This window comes from Strix uralensis, chromosome 7 (assembly GCF_047716275.1).
Source record: "Strix uralensis isolate ZFMK-TIS-50842 chromosome 7, bStrUra1, whole genome shotgun sequence".
NCBI classification, from domain to species: Eukaryota; Metazoa; Chordata; class Aves; order Strigiformes; family Strigidae; genus Strix; species Strix uralensis.
The window spans coordinates 26790575-26812162 of NC_133978.1; the positions used below are offsets into that span (position 1 = coordinate 26790575).

At 64.4% G+C, this 21588-nt stretch overlaps 3 protein-coding genes across 6 annotated transcripts; 1 reads left to right on the top strand and 2 right to left on the bottom strand.

Annotated features, from left to right (window-relative positions):
* Nucleotides 1–161: 161 nt before the first annotated feature.
* GOLGA7B (golgin A7 family member B) lies at nucleotides 162–8123 on the bottom strand. Of its 3 annotated transcripts, none has more exons than XM_074875062.1 (5): nucleotides 8067–8123; nucleotides 2566–2691; nucleotides 2038–2190; nucleotides 1790–1891; nucleotides 162–1669 (listed from the first exon to the last, which is right to left on the bottom strand). In XM_074875062.1, the coding sequence occupies exons 1-5, from the start codon at nucleotides 8121–8123 to the stop codon at nucleotides 1565–1567; spliced, it is 543 nt and encodes a 180-aa protein (XP_074731163.1). In that variant the 3' UTR covers nucleotides 162–1564. The 3 variants fall into 3 exon arrangements, with proteins under 3 accessions (XP_074731163.1, XP_074731164.1, XP_074731165.1); XM_074875063.1 differs by lacking the exon at nucleotides 8067–8123 and adding an exon at nucleotides 3643–3775; XM_074875064.1 differs by lacking the exons at nucleotides 162–1669; nucleotides 8067–8123 and adding an exon at nucleotides 3643–3775 and having other exon boundaries at nucleotides 1803–2190.
* Nucleotides 8124–10439: 2316 nt separating this feature from the next.
* On the top strand, nucleotides 10440–13399 carry SFRP5 (secreted frizzled related protein 5). The gene is made up of 3 exons (XM_074874031.1): nucleotides 10440–10987; nucleotides 11781–11858; nucleotides 12250–13399. The coding sequence occupies exons 1-3, from the start codon at nucleotides 10456–10458 to the stop codon at nucleotides 12588–12590; spliced, it is 951 nt and encodes a 316-aa protein (XP_074730132.1). The 5' UTR covers nucleotides 10440–10455; the 3' UTR covers nucleotides 12591–13399.
* Nucleotides 13400–16386: 2987 nt separating this feature from the next.
* On the bottom strand, nucleotides 16387–21282 carry ZFYVE27 (zinc finger FYVE-type containing 27). 2 transcript variants are annotated; one of them, XM_074875065.1, is made up of 12 exons: nucleotides 20884–21282; nucleotides 20740–20810; nucleotides 20481–20667; nucleotides 20203–20298; nucleotides 19917–20029; nucleotides 19105–19235; nucleotides 18668–18739; nucleotides 18483–18503; nucleotides 18137–18281; nucleotides 17786–17832; nucleotides 16860–16941; nucleotides 16387–16647 (listed from the first exon to the last, which is right to left on the bottom strand). In XM_074875065.1, exons 1-12 carry the CDS (start codon nucleotides 21078–21080, stop codon nucleotides 16583–16585), a joined length of 1227 nt encoding a protein of 408 aa, XP_074731166.1. In that variant the 5' UTR covers nucleotides 21081–21282; the 3' UTR covers nucleotides 16387–16582. The 2 variants fall into 2 exon arrangements, with proteins under 2 accessions (XP_074731166.1, XP_074731167.1); XM_074875066.1 differs by lacking the exon at nucleotides 18483–18503 and having other exon boundaries at nucleotides 20884–21280.
* Between the last annotated feature and the right edge of the window lie 306 nt (nucleotides 21283–21588).

Here is a 21588-nt window from a genome sequence, read left to right on the forward strand (position 1 = left end):
CCCTGTCCCCCCATGGACTGCTCCATCCATCCCCCTTATTTCCCCCACGCTCACCCTGTGTGTGCTGGGGGCTGCCCAGCCCCAACCCAGCCTGGCTCTGTGCTCCCCAGCATCGCCCCGCCCCCCCCCACGACGCAGGAGGACACGGGGCAGGCAGCGGGTGATGAAGAGCAGGGTTTATTGAGGAAGGTCTCCATGCAGGGAGGCCCCAGCGGGAGCGGTAGGGCCAGGGCCACCCTGCACACATGCTGTGACTGAGCCAAAGGAAGTCCCACGGGGCAGGGTCCTCCCTCCAGGACCCCGGGAGAGCAATGCCAGCTTGGTTCAGCTCTGCACCTAGGCAGGGACTCTTCTCCTCAGGGTGCTGGATGTCACAGGGACTCTCCTATTCCTCCCCTCCATCTGACCCTGGCCCATGAACCCTGACACCTTGCAGCCAGGCTCAGGTGCTCCTCAGGGTCCCCACCACAGGCCAGGCTGAGAATTGGGGTGCTGTTGGCAGATGCATGCAGGACATGTGGGCAAGGGAGGACTCAGCAGTGGGAGAGGAAGGGTCCTGGTGGAGCTGCTCCACTGGGCACCCTCCTTGCATTGGGGCAGGTCATGGGGCAGAGCAGGCAGGGGGCTGCCAGCAGCCAGGTGCAGGCAGGCTCTGCTGGGACTGGGCAGGGAGCCAGGCTCACCCATGCCACAGCTCAGCCTCCACCATGCTGGGCCATGCATGAGCCTGGGGCACGTGATGCAAGGGCAGGAGCCTGCCCAGTGCTGTACCTCCCTGCCCTGGGCACGGGGCTTGGGGTTGCAGAGCTTTCTGGGTCCGGCTGGGGATGGCACCGGCTCAGGTAGGGAGCTGAAGCAAGTGCCCAGTATTGTGGGCAGTGCTGAAGGATGCTGCTGGCAAGGATGCTGCTGCCAGATGGCTGAGGGCATCTGGCCAAGGCTGGGGAGCAGCAATGGGCAGCACATGGGGCAGGGCTGGGGGGAATGCATGGCACCATCATGCAGATAAAGTGGCACCAGGGCTCTGCCAGGCACCTTGGGCAGTGGGCATGCAGCAGCTGAGCCCACCCCGCAGCACCAAGAGCAGGACACCCCAAGAAGGGGGTGCAGCAAGGGCTGGCAGTGCCCGTGGGCATGGGGATAAGTGTATCCTCACACCTTAGTGCTGCCTGGGGCTTTGCCAGTCCCCCTGCTCCCCAATGCATGGCACGCAGGGCGCTGTCAGCTCGGGCTGCCCACGGCAGGGCAAGCTCCTTCGCTTGGGGCAGGAGCAGCAGCGCTGAGCACCTTGAGGGTTGCGGGAGCCCCTTAGTACTAGTTTGGCTCAGTGGGAAGCACCTGGGATGCCCCAGCACCAGCCCCTGCCCACAGTGGGTCTGAGCAGGGGCAGAGCCTCTGCGGGGGGCACAGAGCAGAGGGGAGTGGGCAGCCCTGCTGGGCAGCCCCCGGCCTCCCCCTCCCGCCCACCCTGGGCTCAGAAGCGGGTGCTCTGGTAGTGCAGCCTGCGGAGCTCGGAGAGGCCACTGTCCCGGCAGTACGAGTCCCTGCAGGGACTCCCTGCCAGTCACCGGCCCCCCGCCCCGCCACCCCCGCCACCGCTGCTGCTGCTGGAGCTGCCGCTGCTGGAGCTGCCGCTGCTGCACCGGTCCTCGTAGATGGAGATCTCAATCTGGGCCCTGCTAAGGATCATCGGTGAGATGGACTGGCCCAACTGCCCAGCACCCACTCCTGGTGTCCCCCCACTCCTCACCCTTGTCATCCCCCCAGCACCCCGCTGCCCAGAGGATACAACCCTCATGCCGCGCTCCAGGGGGTCAGTGAGCAGCAGCCCCCGAGGCGCATAGATCTTCTCGTTCTGCTCCTGGATGTACTTGGAGATTTTCTTTAGGACCTGCCGGCACATGGAGGGACACTCAGGGCCTGCCAGCACTGCTGCCTGCTCTGGCCTCCAGCCCCCTTGCTCCCTGCGCCATCCCTGTGCCCACCACCAGGCCTGCAGCCATGCCCATCCCTGAGCCCTCCCCTGGACCTCAGCACCTTCTCGTAGTGCGTCTCCATGCAGAGGAAGATGAAATAGGCGGTGGCGCAGGCCAGGCACCCCTCCAGGTATGAGCTGCCCCCAATCTTCTCCGCTTCAGCATAGAAGCCGTTAAGGGTTTTCACCGTTTCTTCAAAGAGCTGCCGCTCGATCTAGAGCAGAAGCCAGGGTGAAGAGGAGTCTGGCCAAAGGCTGGCCCCCTGCACTGCCCAGTCCCCATCCCTGGGGGGACTTGAGGAATACCCTGGCCAGCTGATGTCTCAGGACCCTGGCCCCTGCCCACCTCCTGCCCATGCCAAGACCTGCTGAGCCTGCAGCCCTTCACCAGAGCCTCCTGGTCCCCAGGAGCACCCAAGCCCTTGCAGACCAGGCAAGGCGGCTGACTGCATGCACCCGACAGCATCAACTGGCCCTGGGCCACAACACCCTGTGGGCGCGCCATGCCTTCAGACCCCTCTCCCCCCCAAACCACCATACGACACCGACACAGGGCCCCCCCCCTCCCGTTGGCCTGCCAGGCTCCCTACCCGGCTCTCCAGCTCAGGGGGGAACTTTGTCTGGAACTGGCAGGTGGTCCCGTCACTGTAGTCCCGCTGCACAAAAACCTTGGTGGCCAGGGACGCGCTGCGCCGCAGCTCCTGCAGGCTGTGCACCTGGAGGGGTAGCGGGGTGAGCCGGGGGGTGCTGCAGCCGTGGGGTGCCGGACATCCCCGCTGGGGAGCCCCCAGCGCGGGCTGTGCCAGGCGGTGAGCACAGCTCGGTGCTGGAGGTGTGAGGCTGGGGCGAGGGGAGGATGGCGGCAAGGGGAGGATGCCGCGGCAGCCCCCCACTCGGGGCGTGGGCCAGTGCATGTGCTCCCTGCCCCGGGCTGGTGCCTGAGCTCGCCTGGTGGGTCACAGCCCACGTGGGATGCACACACGCGTGGATGTGTGTCCCCGGGTGGGTCACGGCCCGGGGGGGGGGATACAGCCCCCTGTCCCCAGCAGCGCCCCAGCACACAGCCAGCCCAGCAGCTCCCAGGGGGGAGGAGGGAAGGGGCCGAGCAGGAGCAGGGGGCCGGGCAGCGGGGCCGCAGCGGCAGCGCAGCGGGCGGGCAGGCGGCAGCGGGGCGGCGGCACTGAAGGGACCGGCGGGACCGGCAGCCCCGGCGGCGGGTGCTCAGCCCAGCCCCCCCCCAGCCCTGACACCCCGCGGGGTACGAGGGCCCACGCCAGCCCCCCGGGCTCTGGGCCGCGGGCCAGCTGGGGCGGGCTGGAGAGGAGGATGGAGGGGCCCGGTTGTGCCAAGGGCGGGCGTCAGACCCCTCCCTGCGCTTCCCCTTGGGTGATATGGGGCCACCGCCTGCCCGTCCCGGCTCCCACCCACGGCACCTGGGAGGGGGACCCCCAGCCCCACAGCCTCCCCCCCTCCCGGGGCACCCCACCCCAGCCCCACGCTGCCCTCCCACCCCAGCGCACCCCACGCGGACCCCTTCCCCCGCGCCCAACCGGCCGATGGCGGCGGGCAGTGGAGGGGAGGGCAGAGCGGAGGGGTCTCCGCCGCAGCCCGGTGCCGGGAGGTGCCCGTTGCCGGGGTGGCCCCCGCCGTGCCGCCGCGCAACCCACCTCTGTGGCCATGGCGCGGCGTGGCGTGCGCCTGGCCGGGCCGGGCCGGGCTGGGCTGGGCGGGGGGTGCGGGGGGGGGGGAACCGGCGCTGTCACCGGGGCCGTGCCGAGCCGGGCGGGGGGAACCGGCGCTGTCCGCGGTGCTGCTGTGCCGAGCGGCGGAGGCGGGCCCGGCCGCCCCGTGTGCGCAGCCGCCCGGCCCGCCGCGGCCCGCCCCGAGGCGGCGGGGATGGGCGCCCGCCGCAACCGGCACGGAGCCCCTGGAGGATGCGGCCCCATTGTTGGGGACGGCGGTACCAGGGTCCGGCTGCTCCGGGCTGGCCACAGCGAGGTGGGGGGTGGGCTGTGGGAGAGTGGGGGCTGCTGCTGTAGGTCCCGGGGGTCCAGCCAGCACTGTGGGTACCGGGGCCGGGCTGCCGAGGGGATGCTGCTGTAGGTCCCCGGGGGGAACTGGCTGCCGAGGGGGTGCTGCTAGAGGTCACCGGGGGCCTGGGCAGCCATGGGGTTGGCCCAGTGGGGACTTGGGGGGCCGGCCATGGGGCTGGCAGCCCACCGTGCCAAGGGGCCTCATCTGAAACTGTTTGCGAAGGATTTGCAGCTGGCGCTGCACTCTGGAGTGGGTGTTGCGATGGCAGTGCGGGCAGACATCAAAGAGGAGAGCTAACGAATTCCCTGTTATCTCTGCCCATTGACAGCTCAATTAGAGCCGGAGAAATGCCAAACAGGGGGAACAGAGGCTATCCCGGGAGGTGAAGGAGGGGGTGCTCACAGCTGGGGCCGTGATGAGGGATGCGGTGAGGGATGCGGTGGCTGGGCACAGGGCTCTCGTCAGGCAGGAGAGCAGCCAGCCCTTCCCTCCACACCTGGGCGATGCTGAAGGCAGCGCGGGGCCCTGCCAGCATGTCTGCTCAGGCTGCAAACGCAGCACGGCCGGCTGCCTGCGGCACAGGGGCCCTGACGAAACAAGGCAGCTTCGTCTGACTCCTACTCCCTGCCCTGAGCACCAGCCCAGGCTTCAGGCAGAGAAAATAGAAGCAGAGTCCTGGGGTGGCTGGCGAGCAGCCCCTGTACTCTGGAGTGTGGCAGGGACCCGAGGCGGAGGGCTCATCTCCCCCACACATACAAAGCTACAGATCCTGTAGCTTTTGGGGGAACCTGCTGCTCCCATGGTTCAGAGCAGCCCTGCCAGCCCACCCCCCAGAGCAGTGGGGTACTCCCTGCCCAGGCAGTGCCACAGAGCCAAAGGACCCCCCTCGAGGAGGGCGAGGTGTGTGGACTCTCCCATGTGCACACACATGCGCATGCACACAAACGCAGGCTCTCGTGCATGCACTCGGATGCCCACATCTGCCTGCACCCCCCAGGCACCCCCAGGCACACCCCCAGGCACACTGCATGTGCTCACACACCCAAGTGTGTCCCCAGATGCCCCCAAACCCAGGCCCTGCATCCCGGCTCCTTCCTGGGCTGTGTGTCACGGCCACGTCAGGGCAGGCCTGCCCGCCTGGCAGCGCCCTGCCAGTTGCCATGGCAATGCTGCGCCTGCCAGGGGATGAAGTTTGCTCTCCCACGCTGCAGCGAAGGGCCGAGAGCAGCTGGGGGCGGCCCAGCTGTCCTTGCTACCCCAGGCTCTGCCCATCTGCCTGCACCCCAGGAATGTCTCTCCTCTGCCTGCACTGACCCAGCCCAGGCGCTGGACCCTTGGTTCTGGGCTACAGCTGCCTCACAAACCACAGACCTACTGTCTGCAGGACCAGGGCATGTGTCAAGGAGGGTCCTTTGGTGGGACATCTTCACCCCATCATGGGGAGCTGCCTTCTGCCAGCCGTACTACCCAGGAGCAAGCCTTGCCCAGTGGCAGGCAGGACACTGAGAGCCTGGCCCTGCCTGTGGTGCCCACAGCCCCCAGCATCTCTGGAGCCCACTGGGACCTGCCAGCCCCACCATGAAGGATACACCCTCATGGGCTTCCCAGTTTTACCCAGAGCAGGGACAGACTCTGCTGGTTTCCATGCAGAGGGAACAGGTGCTGCCGTGCCATGCCATGCCATGCTATGGTCCCCAGCAGGGCAGGGCAGGGCAGAGGTGGAGGGGTGCTGGCGTAGCTGGTGGGATCCCAGGCAGTAGAAGCAGGGACAGCAGGGACTTGGGGCAGCCCCAAACTTCTGCTTGGCCCTGATGCCCCCCCAGCCCTGTGGGGGGGGCTGGCAGGGTGCCTGCAGCAACAGGGCTCTGGCCCTTCTGCTCCATCTGCTGAGCCCCGAGGGGCTATTTTTAGGCTTCCTGGCAGCGGGGGCGAGCACCGCATGCACGGCTGCTGCCAGAGCTGCCTTTACTCCCCTGACTGGGTTCTCCCCTGTGCCTGGAGCAAGGGGGGCACTGACATGTCCTGCAGACAGACCCCACAGACTTCCCTTTGCTCCTGGCTCTGGCTGACTGCCCAGAGTCCCTGCCCTAGCCCCACAGAACAGACATGGGGCACAGTTGGGGACCCTATGACCAGCCCTGTGTGGCCAGCATGTCCATCACACCATGGCAGCCACGACCCAGCAGTGCCCCTGGTCCAGTCACTGTGCTTGGCCCAGGCCAGGACCAGGGGGTATCCCCAGTGTATCCCTGGGTGCACAGTGCTGCATGCCATCCCGGCACCCCAGCCCTCCCTACAGTCCCAGCATGGTGGCTGAGGACTGTGGAGGACAGCTGGAGCCCTGCGATCAGCCCAGGACCCACCCCTGGGGCCCCATCCTGCACCCACTGCATGCCAAGCCCCCTCCCCGGCCTGTCAGGGCTGTCAGCAGCTCCAGCTCTGCTTCAAAGGGGCCACGGCAGGGCCCGGCCCTGGCAGCTGCTTCACACAGTGCAGGGAGGGCTTTCATTAATGGGGATGGGGGGAACATGAGCTCACCACCCCAGCGATGACAACGGTGACATTTGGGAGGCACACAGAGACAGCGGGGCAGGGTGATTATCTGATAACCTTTCCTGGGAGATGCCAGGTGTGTGCACCACTATGGGGGGAGGGGGGGGGGGGGGGGGGGGTGAACACAACATTCCCCACACTGGGAGCCGCTGGAAAACAGCTCCCAGTGCCCCAGCCTGCCCCTTCATGCAAGACACAGAGACTGCCCCAAACTGAGGCCCACCAGTCCTACAGCCTGGGCACTCTGAGGATGGGCACCCCTCTGCGGTGCCTGCAGCACTGCCACATCCAGCTGTGTCCATCCCAAAGGGTGGTCCCAGGGCCTCGTTGCAGTGGGAGCCCCCACAGAGGCTGGGGGCAGCCCCCCAGCACGCCCTGCAAGAGTGCACAGGAGGACACACAGCATCCTCCTGCAAACAGGCAAGCAGAGGGGGTTGCAGTTCTGGAGCTAGTTGCCAAGGTCCAGCTGGGAGCTGGGGCTGTCAAGGATTGCCCCCACACCGGGGCCAGGGCTGTGCTGGGAGCAGACGTGGGTGGCTTTTCTCACCTTCCCGGCACCGCAGAGGGTCCCCATGTCCCCATGCATGGTGCCATGCTGCGAGGCAAAGGGGCTCTTCCCCAGAGGCGTCTCCACACAGGACGTGCCCCCTCCCTGCTCCGCAGACAGGGGCCAGGGGCCAGGGCCGGGGGGGCCGGCAGTGAACAGGGGGTCTGTGTGCAGGCTGGCGGGAGCCGGGCAGGGCCAGGAGCTGCCGGGGGGGGCTGGGAGGACGCCAGGGCAGCCTCGGCCCTGCAGCTGGGCCGGGAGTGCTGCCAGCCACATTCCTGGGGCTGCCGGGCGAGTGGGAGTGTGTGTGGGTGCAGGGCAAGTGCATGGCCACCACTGCCCCTGCCCACTGCCCTCCCCGACAGTCCCACGCCCCCGGGCCAGCTCAGCCCCACAGAGCCCCCAGCCGTCTCCCAACCTCCTTTGGCCGCCCCCAGGCAAGGCCACCCCCACAAAGCTGTGCTGCCAGCCCCACATTGTCCCTCATGCCAGGATGCTCTCTCCCATGAGCTGCCAGACACCCCAGGACGCGTGCCCCTGCACAGCCAGCTGTCACCTCCTGAGGGTCCCTGCTCCACGGTGGGCACAACCCATGCCTGACACTAATGCAGCCTGGGAGCCAGAAGTCCCAGGAGCCTGGGATGGAGCTGGGACAGGGAGAATGAGAGGATGGGGAGGACAGGAGGGTGGGAGGGAACCAACTCAGCACACCCAGGCCCAGAGGATGCACCTCTGCCCACAGAAACAAGGTCAGCAGCACCCAAAGCTGCGGCGGGAGAGGGAGGAGGGCCAGGATGGTGGAGGACGGAAAGAGGCAGACAGGACCCCTCTCAGCATCTCATTTCCCGGGAGCGTCCTGCTCCCCTGGCTCAGAGTTGCTCTGTGCTACAACCAGGCACAGGTCCATGGGGAGGGCCCAGAGTGGCGAGGGGGCACCCCCAGGGGATGTCCTCTTACCATGCCACCCTGGCTGGCCGTCCCCGAGGTCTCCACCGTGGAGGGAGCAGACCCCATGGCTCCGCTTCCAATCTCGCTGTAGTGAAAGGTGACACAGCCAGCTCCCCAGAGTGACAGGCGCAAGTGTCAGTCCCCCAGCTGGCTGCGCGGGTGCAGGACGGGGATGTGGACACTGGAGCAGCCTGCGCAGACAGGACACAGGGGAGGGTGCCAGCTCCAGCTGCCCTGGGGCTGTCCCATTCCCCAGGGTACAGCCCAGACCTACCTCCCCTAGGACAACCTGGGTGGAAAAGAGTTAAGGATGCAATGGGGGTGCAGCAGGGAACCCTCCCAGAGAAGAGGCACAGTCTCAGCTCAGGGACAAGGCTGCCAGGACACCTGGCAGGGTGGGAGCAGGGAACAGACACCGCTCTCCTGGGGCCAGCCCTGCTCCCCCCAGCATGGCCATGTTGCCAGGAGGTGACTCAGTGGCTCTAATGAAGGCATCGTGACAGACATGGGGACAAGGCCAGCTGGCAGGGAGCCCCTCGCTCCCCACAGCCCCGCCAGCCCCCTCACCTTCATCTGGTGGGGTGCCAGCTGGCACAGGGTGCTCAGCACCTTCTTGGGAGGGACTGTGGGTGCTGGGTGCTGGACCAGGCTGGGGGACAGGGCAGGCTGAGAGCCAGGAACCATTCCATGGACAAGAGCAGGACAGCATCAGTGCTGGCAGTGCTGTGGGGACAGCCTAGGGACACCACACACCCACGGGGCAAGGTGTGCTTGGCATCCCACATACTGGCAGCTCCATTGCACACACACAGGCTCCCTCTGCTTCCACCTCCTTGCTCCTGCTCCCAGGCCTCTCCAGCCCCTTCCCAGTGCAGTTCCCATGGCAATTATGCCCTGCCCCAGCCCATCCATCATGGATTAGCTATTTTCTATCAGCATTTATCTCCAGGCAATCTCACTCCTGCTGTGACAGCCCGATGCCTCCATCACCCTCCCTCCTGCTACTGGGCACCCCTGATAAAGGGCCGCTCTATCTTATCGTGCTCCCCGGCAGTTACACATTAATGGTGCCATCTCCAGGGCTTGGCTGGGGCGGGATGAGCTCAGCCCACCCTCAAGCCAGCAGGAAGCATCACTGGGTGATGTGGTGATGGGTGCTGCACCCAGCACAGAGGGCATGGGCAGGGTAGGCAAGCTGCAGGCAAGTGCAGGTTGTGCGGGTGAGGTTCCCAGCATGGCCCCAAAGCAGATGGATTCCACCAGGGCTGTGGGGACAGTCCCTGCCCCCAGCCCGGGGCAAAGGTCAGCTGCTATCACTGCCTGCACTGGGCTGTTTGCTCTGTCGCCCATTAACAGAGCCGCCTTATCCGGTGGGCAGGGGACAGAGGTAGCCCAGAGCCCGTTGGCCAGGCAGGGGCATTGATCGCAGGAAGGGGAAGGGGTGCCTCAGATAACCTCTGCAGACAAATGGGTTTCTAATGGGGTCTTGAGCCTTGCACCCCTGGGCCCAGCCAATCTCCAAGGAGATGGGAGAATGTGGCCCCGGCAGGTCCCTCATCTTGCTGAGACTCCAGCTCTGCCCATGCCCCGGGCACTGGCAGAGCCTGGCTACAAGCCCTTTGCTGGGAGGTGTAATCCCAGCTGCGCCTGTGCCCAGCAGACCATGGGCTGCCCGAGGTGCATGCTGGCAGGGCCATCCCCGAGGAATAAGGACCCCATGCCCATGGCACTGCCTTGGTATTGATGCCACACATGGAACCCGGCACAGAGGTACCCCAGCTGCCCCCAGTGCTGCAGCATTAAGCCTCTGGGGTGTCCTGCTCCTCCATCCCCTGCACCCCAAGCATCCCCAAACCCATATGCCGTGGGGTGCAGGAGACAGAGAGGTGGCACAGGGTAGGAACCAGGGTGCCCTGCCTCATGTGTGCCTCTGGGGTGCCAGGCAGGGTGGGGGCAGAGAGGCCAGTGGATAACGGGAGCACCTTGCACCCACAGCACATCCCCATGGGGCAGGTGAACCAGCCCTTCCAGAGGGCATCGCCCCAGGGGCACACGGAGCCGGGGTGGGCTGAGGGGGCTTCGTGCAGGGGGCTCCCCGGAAGGGCGAGGGGCGTGCAGCGCCGTGCACCCACCTGGCTGCCCGAGGAGGGAGGGCTGGGGCAGCGGGGCAGGAGGGCAAGCGGCAGCGGGGTGGCCGGCGGGGCAGGCTGGCGTGGGGCCGGCGGGCCAGCCCCGGGGGGGCCCTGCAGCCGGAGCAGATTGGCTGCCGGCGAGGCCTCCCCGGGCTCCTTAGAAAGGTCGGCGAGTGTGGGAGGCGCTAAGGGAGCAGGCAGCGTGCCGAGCCGCGCTCCCGTCCCGCTCGGCAGCCACGGCCGGCGGCGGCAGGCGGGCATCGGCGATGCCGCGGGCGGGTGGCCCCCCGGGGGGCCGGGGCACGGCGCTGCTGGCCCTGGCGCTGGCGCTGGCCGGGTCCCCGGGCGGCGGGCAGCACTACGACTACTACGGCTGGCAGCCCGAGAGCCTGCCCCACGGGCGATTCTACGGGCGGGAGCCGCAGTGCCTCGACATCCCGGCCGACATGCAGCTCTGCCGCGACGTGGGCTACAAGCGCATGCGGCTGCCCAACCTGCTGGAGCATGAGACCATGGCCGAGGCCAAGCAGCAGGCTGGCAGCTGGGTGCCCCTGCTCGCCAAGCAGTGCCACACCGACACCCAGCTCTTCCTCTGCTCCCTCTTCGCCCCCGTCTGCCTCGACCGGCCCGTCTACCCCTGCCGCTCCCTCTGCGAGGTGGTGCGTGACTCCTGTGCCCCTGTCATGGAGTCCTACGGCTTCCCCTGGCCCGAGATGCTGCACTGTGGCAAGTTCCCCTCTGACCATGAACTCTGCATCGCTGTCCAGTTTGGGAACAGCAAGGCCACCCCACCACCAGGTAAGTAGGAAGGGGACCATGATGGGATGGGGATGCATGCGGGGCACCTGCCATCAGTGTGTCCCCATACAGCCAGGGACCAGCATGCAGGGTCCCCGTGGAGGTCCTGCACCCCCATCCCTGCACCCCTCGAAGCAGAGCCCAGGGCGCTGGCACTGACCAAGGACCCTCTGTCTGCAGCAGGGCACAAGTGGGCACAGTACCAGCAGCATCAGCTGCTTTGGTTTGGCACCACTCACTGCCAAGGGGAGCTGGGCACCCAGCTGCCTGCACAGAGCTGCCCCAGGGCAGGGGAGAGCAGAACAGCCATAGGAGCGGCACTGGGGGTGAACATGGGGTGAGGTGGGAGCCACTGGGGGACCCGCCACAGAGCTGTGTCCCTCTCCTCCCACTGGGTCCCATCCCAGCAGCAAAGAACATCCTGCACCTGCAGGTCTCAGCCCCATGCTGCTGTCACAGGGTGGCTGTCCTCTCAGGCAGGGGAGGGGACATTACCCAAAAGCAGCCCAGGGTCAGGATCAAGGCTGTGACACTCTTCAGGCTGATGCCACCCTTGTTGCTGTGCCTCAAAGTGTCAGCATCTGGATGGAGGGTGTCCCCATACCCTGTCCCCTCCTGGGGGGTGCTGGGACGCTGGTCAACAAGGTGTTCTGTGCCCCCCACATCACCCCAGCACAGCTGCCCAGGGAGCAGAGGAGCTGCCGGGGCACTTGCAGCATGTCCCTGCAGAGCTGGCCCGGGTGACAAGTGCCAGCAGCAGGGAGCTGTGACAGTGGCTGGTCTCTCACCACAGTGTCCAAGATCTGCACCCAGTGCGAGATGGAGCACAAGGCGGATGGCATGATGGAGCAGATGTGCTCCAGTGACTTCGGTGAGTGCTGGGGGTCTTCCCGGCCCCCCGAACGAGGGGTTGCCTCCCGCAGCTCTGATAGCCCAGACTGGGGTTGGCCAGAGGGCTCAGTTGTATGGGAACAGCCCCATGGGAGACCCCCCGGAGCCATTCCCTTGGACCCTGTGTGCCTCAGATGGGTGCACCACAGAAGACATTGGTGGGGGGATAGGCAGAATGGGACATTTGGGAGGGTCACTGGGGGCATCTGCTGAACCCTTCCCCCTGACAGCCCCTTCCCCTCCCCACACAGTAACTTCCCCAGAGACCCTTCTTCTGGGTCCCACCCCAGGGCCGGGCTGCACCCTGTCCTGCACAGTTGCCTGGCCCAGTTCCCCCACCCCAAACCATGCCCCATGGCTGTCCCACACAGTGGTGAAGATGCGCATCAAGGAGATGACGGAGGAGAATGGGGAGCGGCGGCTGGTGGCCGCCCAGAAGAAGAAGGTGCTGAAGCTGGGCCCCCTCAAGCGCAAGGACACCAAGAAGATGGTGCTGCACATGAGGAACGCAGGTGCCTGCCCCTGCCCCCAGCTTGACAGCCTCAGCGGCAGCTTCCTGGTGATGGGCCGCAAGGTGGGTGGCCGCCTGCTCCTCCTCGCCATCTACCCCTGGCAGAAGCACAACAAGGAGATGAAGTTTGCTGTCAAGTTCATGTTCTCCTACCCCTGCCCCCTCTACCACCCCCTGCTCTATGGGGCCGGGCAGCACTAGGGCTCTGCCCACCCTGCTCAGTTCTGCACTGGCCTGATGCTACACCCCTGGCACCCCGGCTGCACCCCTGGCATCCCTGGTTGCACCCCAGGACCCTGACTCTGCTTCCCTCAACCCCTTGGCTGTGCCCCAGGACCCTGCTCTACACCCCCAGGATTCCCAGCTGCATTTGTGGGAGTCTTGATCCACAGTCAGGATGCCTGGCCCCTCCTGAAAGTCCTGCTCTGCATCCCTGGGACCGCTGTTCTGCTCCCAGGAGCTTAGGCTGCACCCAGGACCCTTGCTCTGCATGTTTGTGAGCCCTGGTCTGCACTAGAGACCTTTGGCTACTCCCAAGCCCCCTGCCTGGCACCCCAGGGACTCTTGCCTGCACTAAGGATCCCTTGGTTGCACCTGAGACCCCTACCCTGCACCCCTGTGTCCCCTGCTCAGCTTCCTCATGACATGCCCTAGACCCTCAACACCCCAGATCCCCACTCCAGCCCACCAGAGCATCTCATGCCCTCACCTTGAGTTCACACCCCAGCCCTGAATTATCCCACCTTCACAGGGTCTCACCCCAGCCAAGGCAGGTCCCTCCTGCCCCACTGTCCTCACAGACTGGCCCTCTCAAGACCAAGTGCCCAGAGCAGCACAGCCCCTGCCTGGGCTCTCCCACCCTTCCCATCTCACATGGCTCAGTGTGGTGGGGTCCACCTCCAAGCCCCCCAGACCAGTCCTGCTGCATCCCTCACACACCCTCCTGCTAAGACCCAGCCTAGGCACTAATTGTCCATCCACACCACAGTAAATTATTCCGCCTCAGAGAAGCCTGTGTCCAGCTCCCTGTGGTTCACGGGCAACTGCCCCCTGGGGCTCCCTCAGGGACCCCAGGAAGCATGGGAGGGGGCTCCCAGTCCTGCCCACTGAGTGGGGCAGCCTGGGGAAGTGGGGTCAGCCTGGGCAAGGCTGGTGAAGGCAAGGGATGAGGTTTTCAGTGGTCGCAGGCAGTGCTGGAGACTCAGGCATCCCTACCACTTCAGGGAGCCTGGGAGGGTGGTGGGATGAGGAGGATGGGGGCGACAGGGGCTTCACTGCTGCTGGAGCCCCACAGCTGGGTCTGAGTGTGTTTCCCAGAGAGGATTCTCCCTCTGTCATCCCTGGGGGATAGATCCATGGGCTGGGAGTTGGAGGCACATATGAGGAGCCTGGCACCGAGCACAGTAGTGGGCAGATCCTGGACCAGGCAGCCTCTATCTCCCCACACCCCACCTCCGCGCCACCTGAAAACCCTGTCTGCAGCTTCCTGCCAGCCCTGCTCAGCTGCCAGACCTCCCACCCCACAGCCTCCAGCCTCCTCCCAAAAGGTTCCCCAGGGCCACCCACCTGCACCAGCTGGGACCTCCCCAGCAGCACCGGGACCGGGGCAGCCCTCAGCCTGGCCTTTCATCTCGTCTCCCCCAGCCCCAGAGCAGGGGCTGCCTCTGCCCCAGCAGCCCCCCAGTACCAGGAGGCAAGAGGGGCAGCCCTCCCACCCCAGTCCCACTCCAGCCCTGTTTACCCAGCACATTCTTGTGTCCACCCATCCCGACGGGTGAGGGAGGCACGAAGGCAGCTGCCGGGATATTTACCCAGCACCTGGCTGCCTGACACTGCGGCTTCTCACCGGAGCTGGCCCCGCCGCAGGGGAGCCTCCCGGGACAAGAGGGGAATTGAGGCTGTGGGGCGCCTGTGCCCACCCTCCTCCTGGCTGACAAGGCCACTGGGCACCTGCCCCGTGCCAGGGTGATCCCCCCTCCCTCTGCCTCCCCTTGGGCATGGCCTCAGGCCCCCTGGCCACCCCCCAGAGCCCCAAAGGGGCTCCTGCCCCAGCCAAGGGGATGTGCCCCTGCCCCACAGCCAGACAGGGACATGCAGCAGCCAGCCCCTGCCACAGCCTCACAGGGGGGCAGGCAGTTACTGCCCCCACCCTCCACTCTGGCCAATGTGGAAAAAAACTGTGGAATAAACTCAAATATTGTTAGAAGGTTATGTTCAGAGCAAGGCTGCTGAGCACACTGCCATAGGAATAAACATCGTCAATTATGTCATTTTACTGCAAGACTTAAAGTGTGCAAATAAAACCCCATCTCCCACAGCCCAAGTTTATCTGTAGCCCTCTGTATTTTGCGTCATTAGCATCTTTCCAGTGAGCATTTAGACATACATGGCCATCGTGCTCATTGCTCCAAGTGTTTTCTCTAGAAAGACAAGTAACTTCTCTCTGCCTCTCACCATCGGTCATCTGAGCTCTCCCCAGCCCCTTGCAGACTAGTACTCGCCCCATTGCGGATATACCCCTACCCACAAACACGACCCCACAGCTCTTGGGGTGCTACTCGGCCCCCTCCCCAGTGTTACAGCTGCTCCACTGCCCCCAGTAACTGCTGAGCCCTCCGCCTGCTAGCCCCCCCCACACCCCCTGGCCTTGAAGCACACCCAGCACAACCCAGACACCCTCATCATCACTGCCAAGTCCAGCTTTTCCCCAGATTTCCATAGGGCACAGTTTGAGGATGGGGTTTATGAGCCCACAAGTGAGAAAAGGGCTCAGGCTGCCCCCAGAGCTGCCCCATGTGAGCTCCCACACTGGTGGGGTGTATAATCAGCAGCAAGATCTGGGCCCCCAGCACCTTCTCAGGCTGGTGGGTGTCACAGCCTGGCAGGCACTGGGCAATGCCAGCCTAAGAGCACCAGCCCACCCACCTCCGACCCCTTGGCCAGGGGGAGCTGCAGCTGGCTGGCAGGGACCCAGGCATGGCCATTCCCAGCCGCACAGCAGCCAGGGTCACATTCCTGGGATAGCTGGGAGCTTTGCTGTTCATTCAGGGAAAGGTCACCCTTGTGCATGCAGGCAGCTGCCAGGACCACCGCCTGGGTAGGGCAGGGGAAGGAGCAGCCCCGGGAGGTGGAGAGGAAGCCCAGCAGCTCCAGCCAGAGCTGAGCTTCTCCCTGGCTCCAGCCCAGCAGGATCCAGCCATGGCACAGCCAAGGAAGAGCAGCTGCACTCAACCCTGAGCTGGGGGCAAACAAGGCCACAGCATGACAGAAGATGGAAACCCCAGTAAGCAAGGAGAGCTGGTGGCACAGACACACCATTTCTCTGTGACCACCTGCAGAACTGCAGGGCCAAGACCACAGATGTGCCCAGGTGACCCAGGACCAGGACAGCTTTCACTGGGGCAAGACAAGAGCCAGCTGAGGGCAAGAGATTTATTGGTCATTCTCTATATACACTTATATATTAATCTGTAGTAGAAAGCAGCAGTCCCTAAGTGCACAGAGCAGCACCAACTCGTGCCTCTTCTCACGCTGCAGCTGGACACCCAGCCACACAGCCCAGCCCAAACTTACCCTCTTGCCTCCTCTGCACTACAGCCAAATATTGGGAGGGGGCGGGGGGGAGACTAAACCTGCAGGCAGTGAGGCCGAGGAGCACAGGAGTGACTAGCAGGATCTCAGCTGAGCCAGGGCCAGAGACCACATCTCCTGGGGATGCAGATAGAGCTCTAACTTGATCCCAAAGATACCCAAAGTCACCTAGCACAGTGCAGGGAAAAGTAGGGACAAAGCCCTGAGGTTGTTCTGCCGCACCCAGGAGGTAGAGGCAGGACCACAAGTGGGAAGGATGGCTCCTCCATCACTGAGCCAGGCCACAGGTCCTGCAGGGTGCAGTGAGTGCCAGGAAGCGCCCAGGGCTCGGAGCAGCTGCTAGGGGCAGCCGCAGGGATGAGGACACAGCTGTGGACACTGCTCTGCCACAGGGACCCAGCTGCTGCGGCAGATACTGCGTGGTAAGGAGAGCTGGTCTGCCCCAAGCCTGGCGCTGGCAGAAGGAGCAGGGAGCACAACTGTCCTCTGGCAGGGTGACACCACGCTGGGAACCAAGCAGCCCAGGCTCCCGGCTGCAAGGGTGCCTGCTGCCCCGGGTGTCAGGCAGTGCAGGACCCAGGGGCTGGCTGGGCCTGTTTCAGTCACTTGATGAGCACCTGGTTGCACAGACCACACACAAATACTGTCTCCCTCTGAGCCTCTGGGGCTGGAAAGGAAAGCAGGTGTCAGAGATGCTCCCCCTTCCCCACCACAGGGTAGGGACCCCAGCCACAGAGCTGCAAATCATCACTGCTCTGTCCCAAGCCAGGCTGCGCTGGGCAGGTCCTGTCTACCCTCCCCACCAGGGCTGGAGAAAATCCCTGCAGCAGACAGCACAGGTAGAAGCAGGAGCTCTCCTTCCTCCACCTTTCCACTCACCCGTGGCTCCCATCACAGCCTTTGGGACTTTGAAGGAACAACACCTGGAGCAGAAGCTGTTCCCACAGTTACTGCAGCTCCGCTGTGGAGAGAGATAGAGGTGAGACACTACTCTAGGCCCACTCGCAGCCCTCCCCAAACTTGGGTGCCAGAGCACTGCTAACAGCATTCCCTGCCAAAGGGGAGTGGGTGCAAGCCCCGAGCTCAGCAGAGGGGTCATCTGCCAACACCCGGACAAACCATCCAGGCCTAACACTGATCTGCATTCAAGTATGCTCTAACATCCCAGGTAGTCTGTGCCCAGTCTGAGAAAGCACTGGAAGCACAGGCCCCAGGAGGTTTAAGGACACTATATCATCTATGCTGTAACCCTGGAGGGACACAAGCTCCAGAGAGTCCCAGACACGTATTAGACTAACCCAGGAGTAAGGGGAGGGGGCCACAAGTCTGGGGAACAGGAGGCAGCAGGAAGACAGCAATGTCAGTCTGTGGGGCACAAGAGATACATCCTTCCCAGAACTGCCCAGGGGACTGTGTGCCAAGCATCACGGACAGGAGCTCAGATAAGACAACAGGGGTGGCCTTTGCTCCTCTAGTTCCCATAAATAGACCCATGCTCTGCTTCACCAGAAAGCTCTCAGGTCACAGGAAATGAACTAAACGAGGGCACAGAGCAGGTGCCTTCTACACCAGTGCATGCTGGTTTGGCCCGAGGCAGCTTCCAAAGGAGCAAATAGGCAAAGGCTCCACAGCACAAGGGATCCCTGGCACCATTAGGCATGTTGCAACACCCAGCACTTAGCTGAGGTCATCTGCTGCTGGCCGTGACTGAGACTGGCCACCTGAGCTGCTGGAGAAAGCCAGACGTGCGCAACACCTCTGCCCCAGGAGCAGGCAGCAAGCTGGAGTACGAGCCAAAGACTCACCCTCTTCTTGAGCACAGAGAAGGTGGCTGCACAGCCCGTGCAGCTCCCTGGAAGAAAGAGAGCAGAGGTCAGGCAGGGCTCTGCTGTCTGGGACCGTGGGAGATACAGGAACACCCACAGCCATTGCAGAGGCTCAGCTTGGAGACAACATTGCTGCACCTTCACACCCTTGCCCTTCCTAGGAGGGCTGGGAATGTCCTCCCCATGGAGAGGGGAGGTCATCAGAGGTGTCAGCACAGTCCTAGCAGCTACCACACCAGTCTGTCCACTCCCACATCACTGTCACCACTGGGAGCAGCACTGACCCCACCCTGCTGAGCTCCCCCAAGCAGCACCTACTCTCAGCCTTACCGAAGTTGTTGCTGGGGTAGCGCTTCCGGAGGCGCTCAGTCAGGCGTGACACCTTGCTGCGGATCACCTCATTTTTGCTCATAAAACCATTGTCCGGGAGGCTGAGGTCAAAATCTGCTGAGCACTGAGAGCTCTCATCATCCTCCTGCAGAGAGCAGAGCCAGCTGAGCACAGAGGAGTGGCTGGGGGCACGCTTGCCAACTGCAGGGCAGCCCACCCAAGGTGGGCACCCAAGCAAGATGATCCACGTGGCATGGCCACAAGCCACCAGCAAACCAGGCAAAGGCTGTCAGCTCCAGCAGGGAGTAGATGCCCCTCTTGCACACCTTGGCATGGCAGTACTCACCATCACCAGCAGCTGGTTCTCCTTCTCCCGCAGCATGAGACAGAGAGGAGAGGCAGTACAGATGGAGTCAGAGGTGCCCAGCCCCACAGCCACCCTCGGTGAGCACCCAGTTTGCCCACCAAGGCCCTCACCGCTTCCCATCTCAGTTGCCCTGCAGGCACAGCCCACCCCCACCAGCCTCAAACCTCGATAGCATCTTTGAACTCTTCATCCGGCTCTGCCTCCTCCGCCTCCTCCACGCTGCCAGGGGTAAGGTCCTGCAAGAGATTCACAGAGCTAGTCCTGCTGCACCCCCACCCCTGTCCAAAGATGGGCCCACACTTCTGCAGCAGGTTCCAGGACAAATGACCAGGCCCCTGGCAGTCCCAAGAGAAGACATCAGTCCCAGAAGGTGAGGTGAGCCCCTGCCTCCCCAGACTGCATCCTTATGTGCAGCAAAAGGACTGAGCCAAGTCCCCAGCACAGCAGGGCAGCCCCCCAGTAACTCAGGAGGGTCTCACAAGCTTCCAGCAAAGCTGGCAGCTGGAAGGAGGTTGTGGGCAGAGGGACACAGGCACAGTCAGACTAAAAGGCTGACCCTGCAACTTCCACCCTACAAGTGCCAGCCCTGCCCCTATCTCACCTCTGTGCTGGTGGGTGTGGGGGTCCGATCCGGGGGGGCAGCAGCTGGCAGGGGTTCAGCAGGCTCTGGAGTGCTCTCAAGGGGTTTGGTGCCCAGACTCTGCTCAAACGAGGCCTTGAGCTCCATTATCACTGGTAAGAGGGGAACGTGGCTGGAGCAGGGCAACAGTTCCCTTCTCCCAGCCCCACCACACAAAAGCCAGCTAGAGGAGCCAATCTCCATTGGCACATACAACCTTCACCTGTCAGGTACCCTGAGCTCTCCTCTGCTCACACATCAAAGTTAGGGCAGCAAGGAACACCCCCACCACCTGCCCCGGCTCAGGGGAGGGAACAGCAGGGGCTTTGGTCACAGCTCAGCCACAGAAATCTCATCCAACTCTCCTGCAGCATGTGTCACAGAACAGGGAGCACCTCCAGCTCTTCTCTTCCCCACCGACAGCATGTTTTCAAGCCTGTGTCATACACTGCCACAGGCACCAAGAGTATTTCATGTCCTGCAGAGCAGGGTCAGGGACCGAGAGAGGTGGCAATGCTCATGCACAGGCTGCGTTGCCAGGCCCCAGTTTGCCACAGCACAGAGGAGAGCAGGAAATAGCACCCAGGCCAGAACACACATCAGGAGAGACTCTTGCCTCTCACAGCTAAGCCCCAGGACCCCACCACCCAACCTGGGCTGCTGAGCACCACTAGGACATCATTGTCCTTTGAGGGGGGTTTAGGTCCCATGGCAGAGCCTGACACAGGACAGTGGCTTCAGAGAGCCTTTCCCCAACCCATCCCACACAGGCCACTTCCATGGAGGTGTCTTACCTTGGTAGAACTGGGTGTTGCCCAGGAAGAGGGTGCTGTTGAGGATTGCCAGGACCCAGCAGAGGGGCAGCAGGTAAAGGATGCAGACAGAGCCCAGCAGCGCCCCATAAAACCTGGGAAGGAGCAGCAAGACACTGCAGCCAAGACAGAGCAACTCACACCACAGCACAAGCCCCCTTCCTTCATCTGGTCCCCCACCTGCTCTCTCCAAGTACCAAACACATCAAACACAGCTCCACAGGTCTGGCTGAGCCCACCGCAGGATACCTGACCCGGTACTACTCACTGGGAAGAGACAGTGGGGTTCTCCCAGTACAGTACCCGGTACACTGCCTCGCAGCTGCAGCACATTCCGCTCAGGAATCCCTCCAGCTGGATCAGGCTGTGAATGAGACCTCACAGTCACAAAAAGGCCCCCACAAACACACACCCTGGCTCCCCCATACTCATATGCTTTACAGTGGCCAGGCTGACCTAAACCCAGGCCCTCTGCAGTCACAGAAAAGCCTCCCTGGCCGCAGAGGCCCCAGGAGCCCCACAGCCAGGAGGGCTCCAGAGACTCACAAGCTCTTGACCTGGGCGATAGCCTCCTGCCGAGAGAGCTGCACCCTGCGCAGGTCCTCCCGGCGGACGCTGTGGTACCGCCTGCGCACCAGCTCTGGCTCCGAGGGCCGGACCCGGCACGTTTCCTGCAGGTAGCCCAGCAGGGCCGGCACCACGACCAAGGCGGCGAGCACCGAGTACCAGGCGGCTGGAAAAGGAGGAACAACATCAGGCCGGGGGGGTCTGGGGAGGGGACCGGCCCTGTCCCCCCCAGACGCACCTTGGCCGACGGTGAGCAGGAGGAAGTTGAGGCCGAGGCAGACGAGGAGGGAGCACACGGGCCGCTGCCACCTGCGGGGAGGAGGGAGGGTGAGGGACGTGAGACCCTGGGGACGGTCTCGGTGCCGGCCCAGCCCGCACCTACCGGAGAAGGGAGCGGACGCCCTCGGCGGCGTCCCGCAGCGGCTCCAGGTAGAGCTGCAGCCGCCGGTAGCTCCGCACCAGCTCCAGCAGGTCGAAAGCGGCGACGGCCTTGGGCGGCGACGGCTCCGGCGGGGCCTCACCGCCCCCCGACACCCCGTCAGGGCCGCCTGCCGCCCCGTCCCGCTCCACCGCCTGCATGACGGGACGGGACAAAACGGGCTGGGCCTGGGGAGGGGAAAGGGAAGCGGGAGCGGAACGAGCCAAGCCCGCCGCCGCGCTCAGCCCTACTCCACACCCCACTTCCGTGAAGCGGCCAGGTGCGCCGTGACCTCACCCGCGGCGCTGGCACGCAGCCAATCAGAAGAGCCGGGCTAGAAAGCGCCGGCAGAAGCCCCGCCCCTACGCGGGCAAAGGGGCGGAAGAGGCCTCGGACCCGGAAGTAGCGGCGCTTCGGGCCCGGCCCGGCCCGCGGGGGCCCATGGGCTGCGGGGGGGGCGGGGCCGGGGCTGGGGCCCGTGGGTGTGCTGTGGGTCCTACGACCGGTCTGGGCGTGAGGCTCGGGCCCGGTGGGTCCGGTCTAGATAGGGGGCTCAGCTCTTGACTTGGGGCTAATCTGGGCCCAGGCCTGGCCCCGATCCGGGTCTGGTCTGGTCCAGGACTCAGTCCCAGTCTGGATCTGGTCGCAGTCCAGGGCTGGGCACTGATC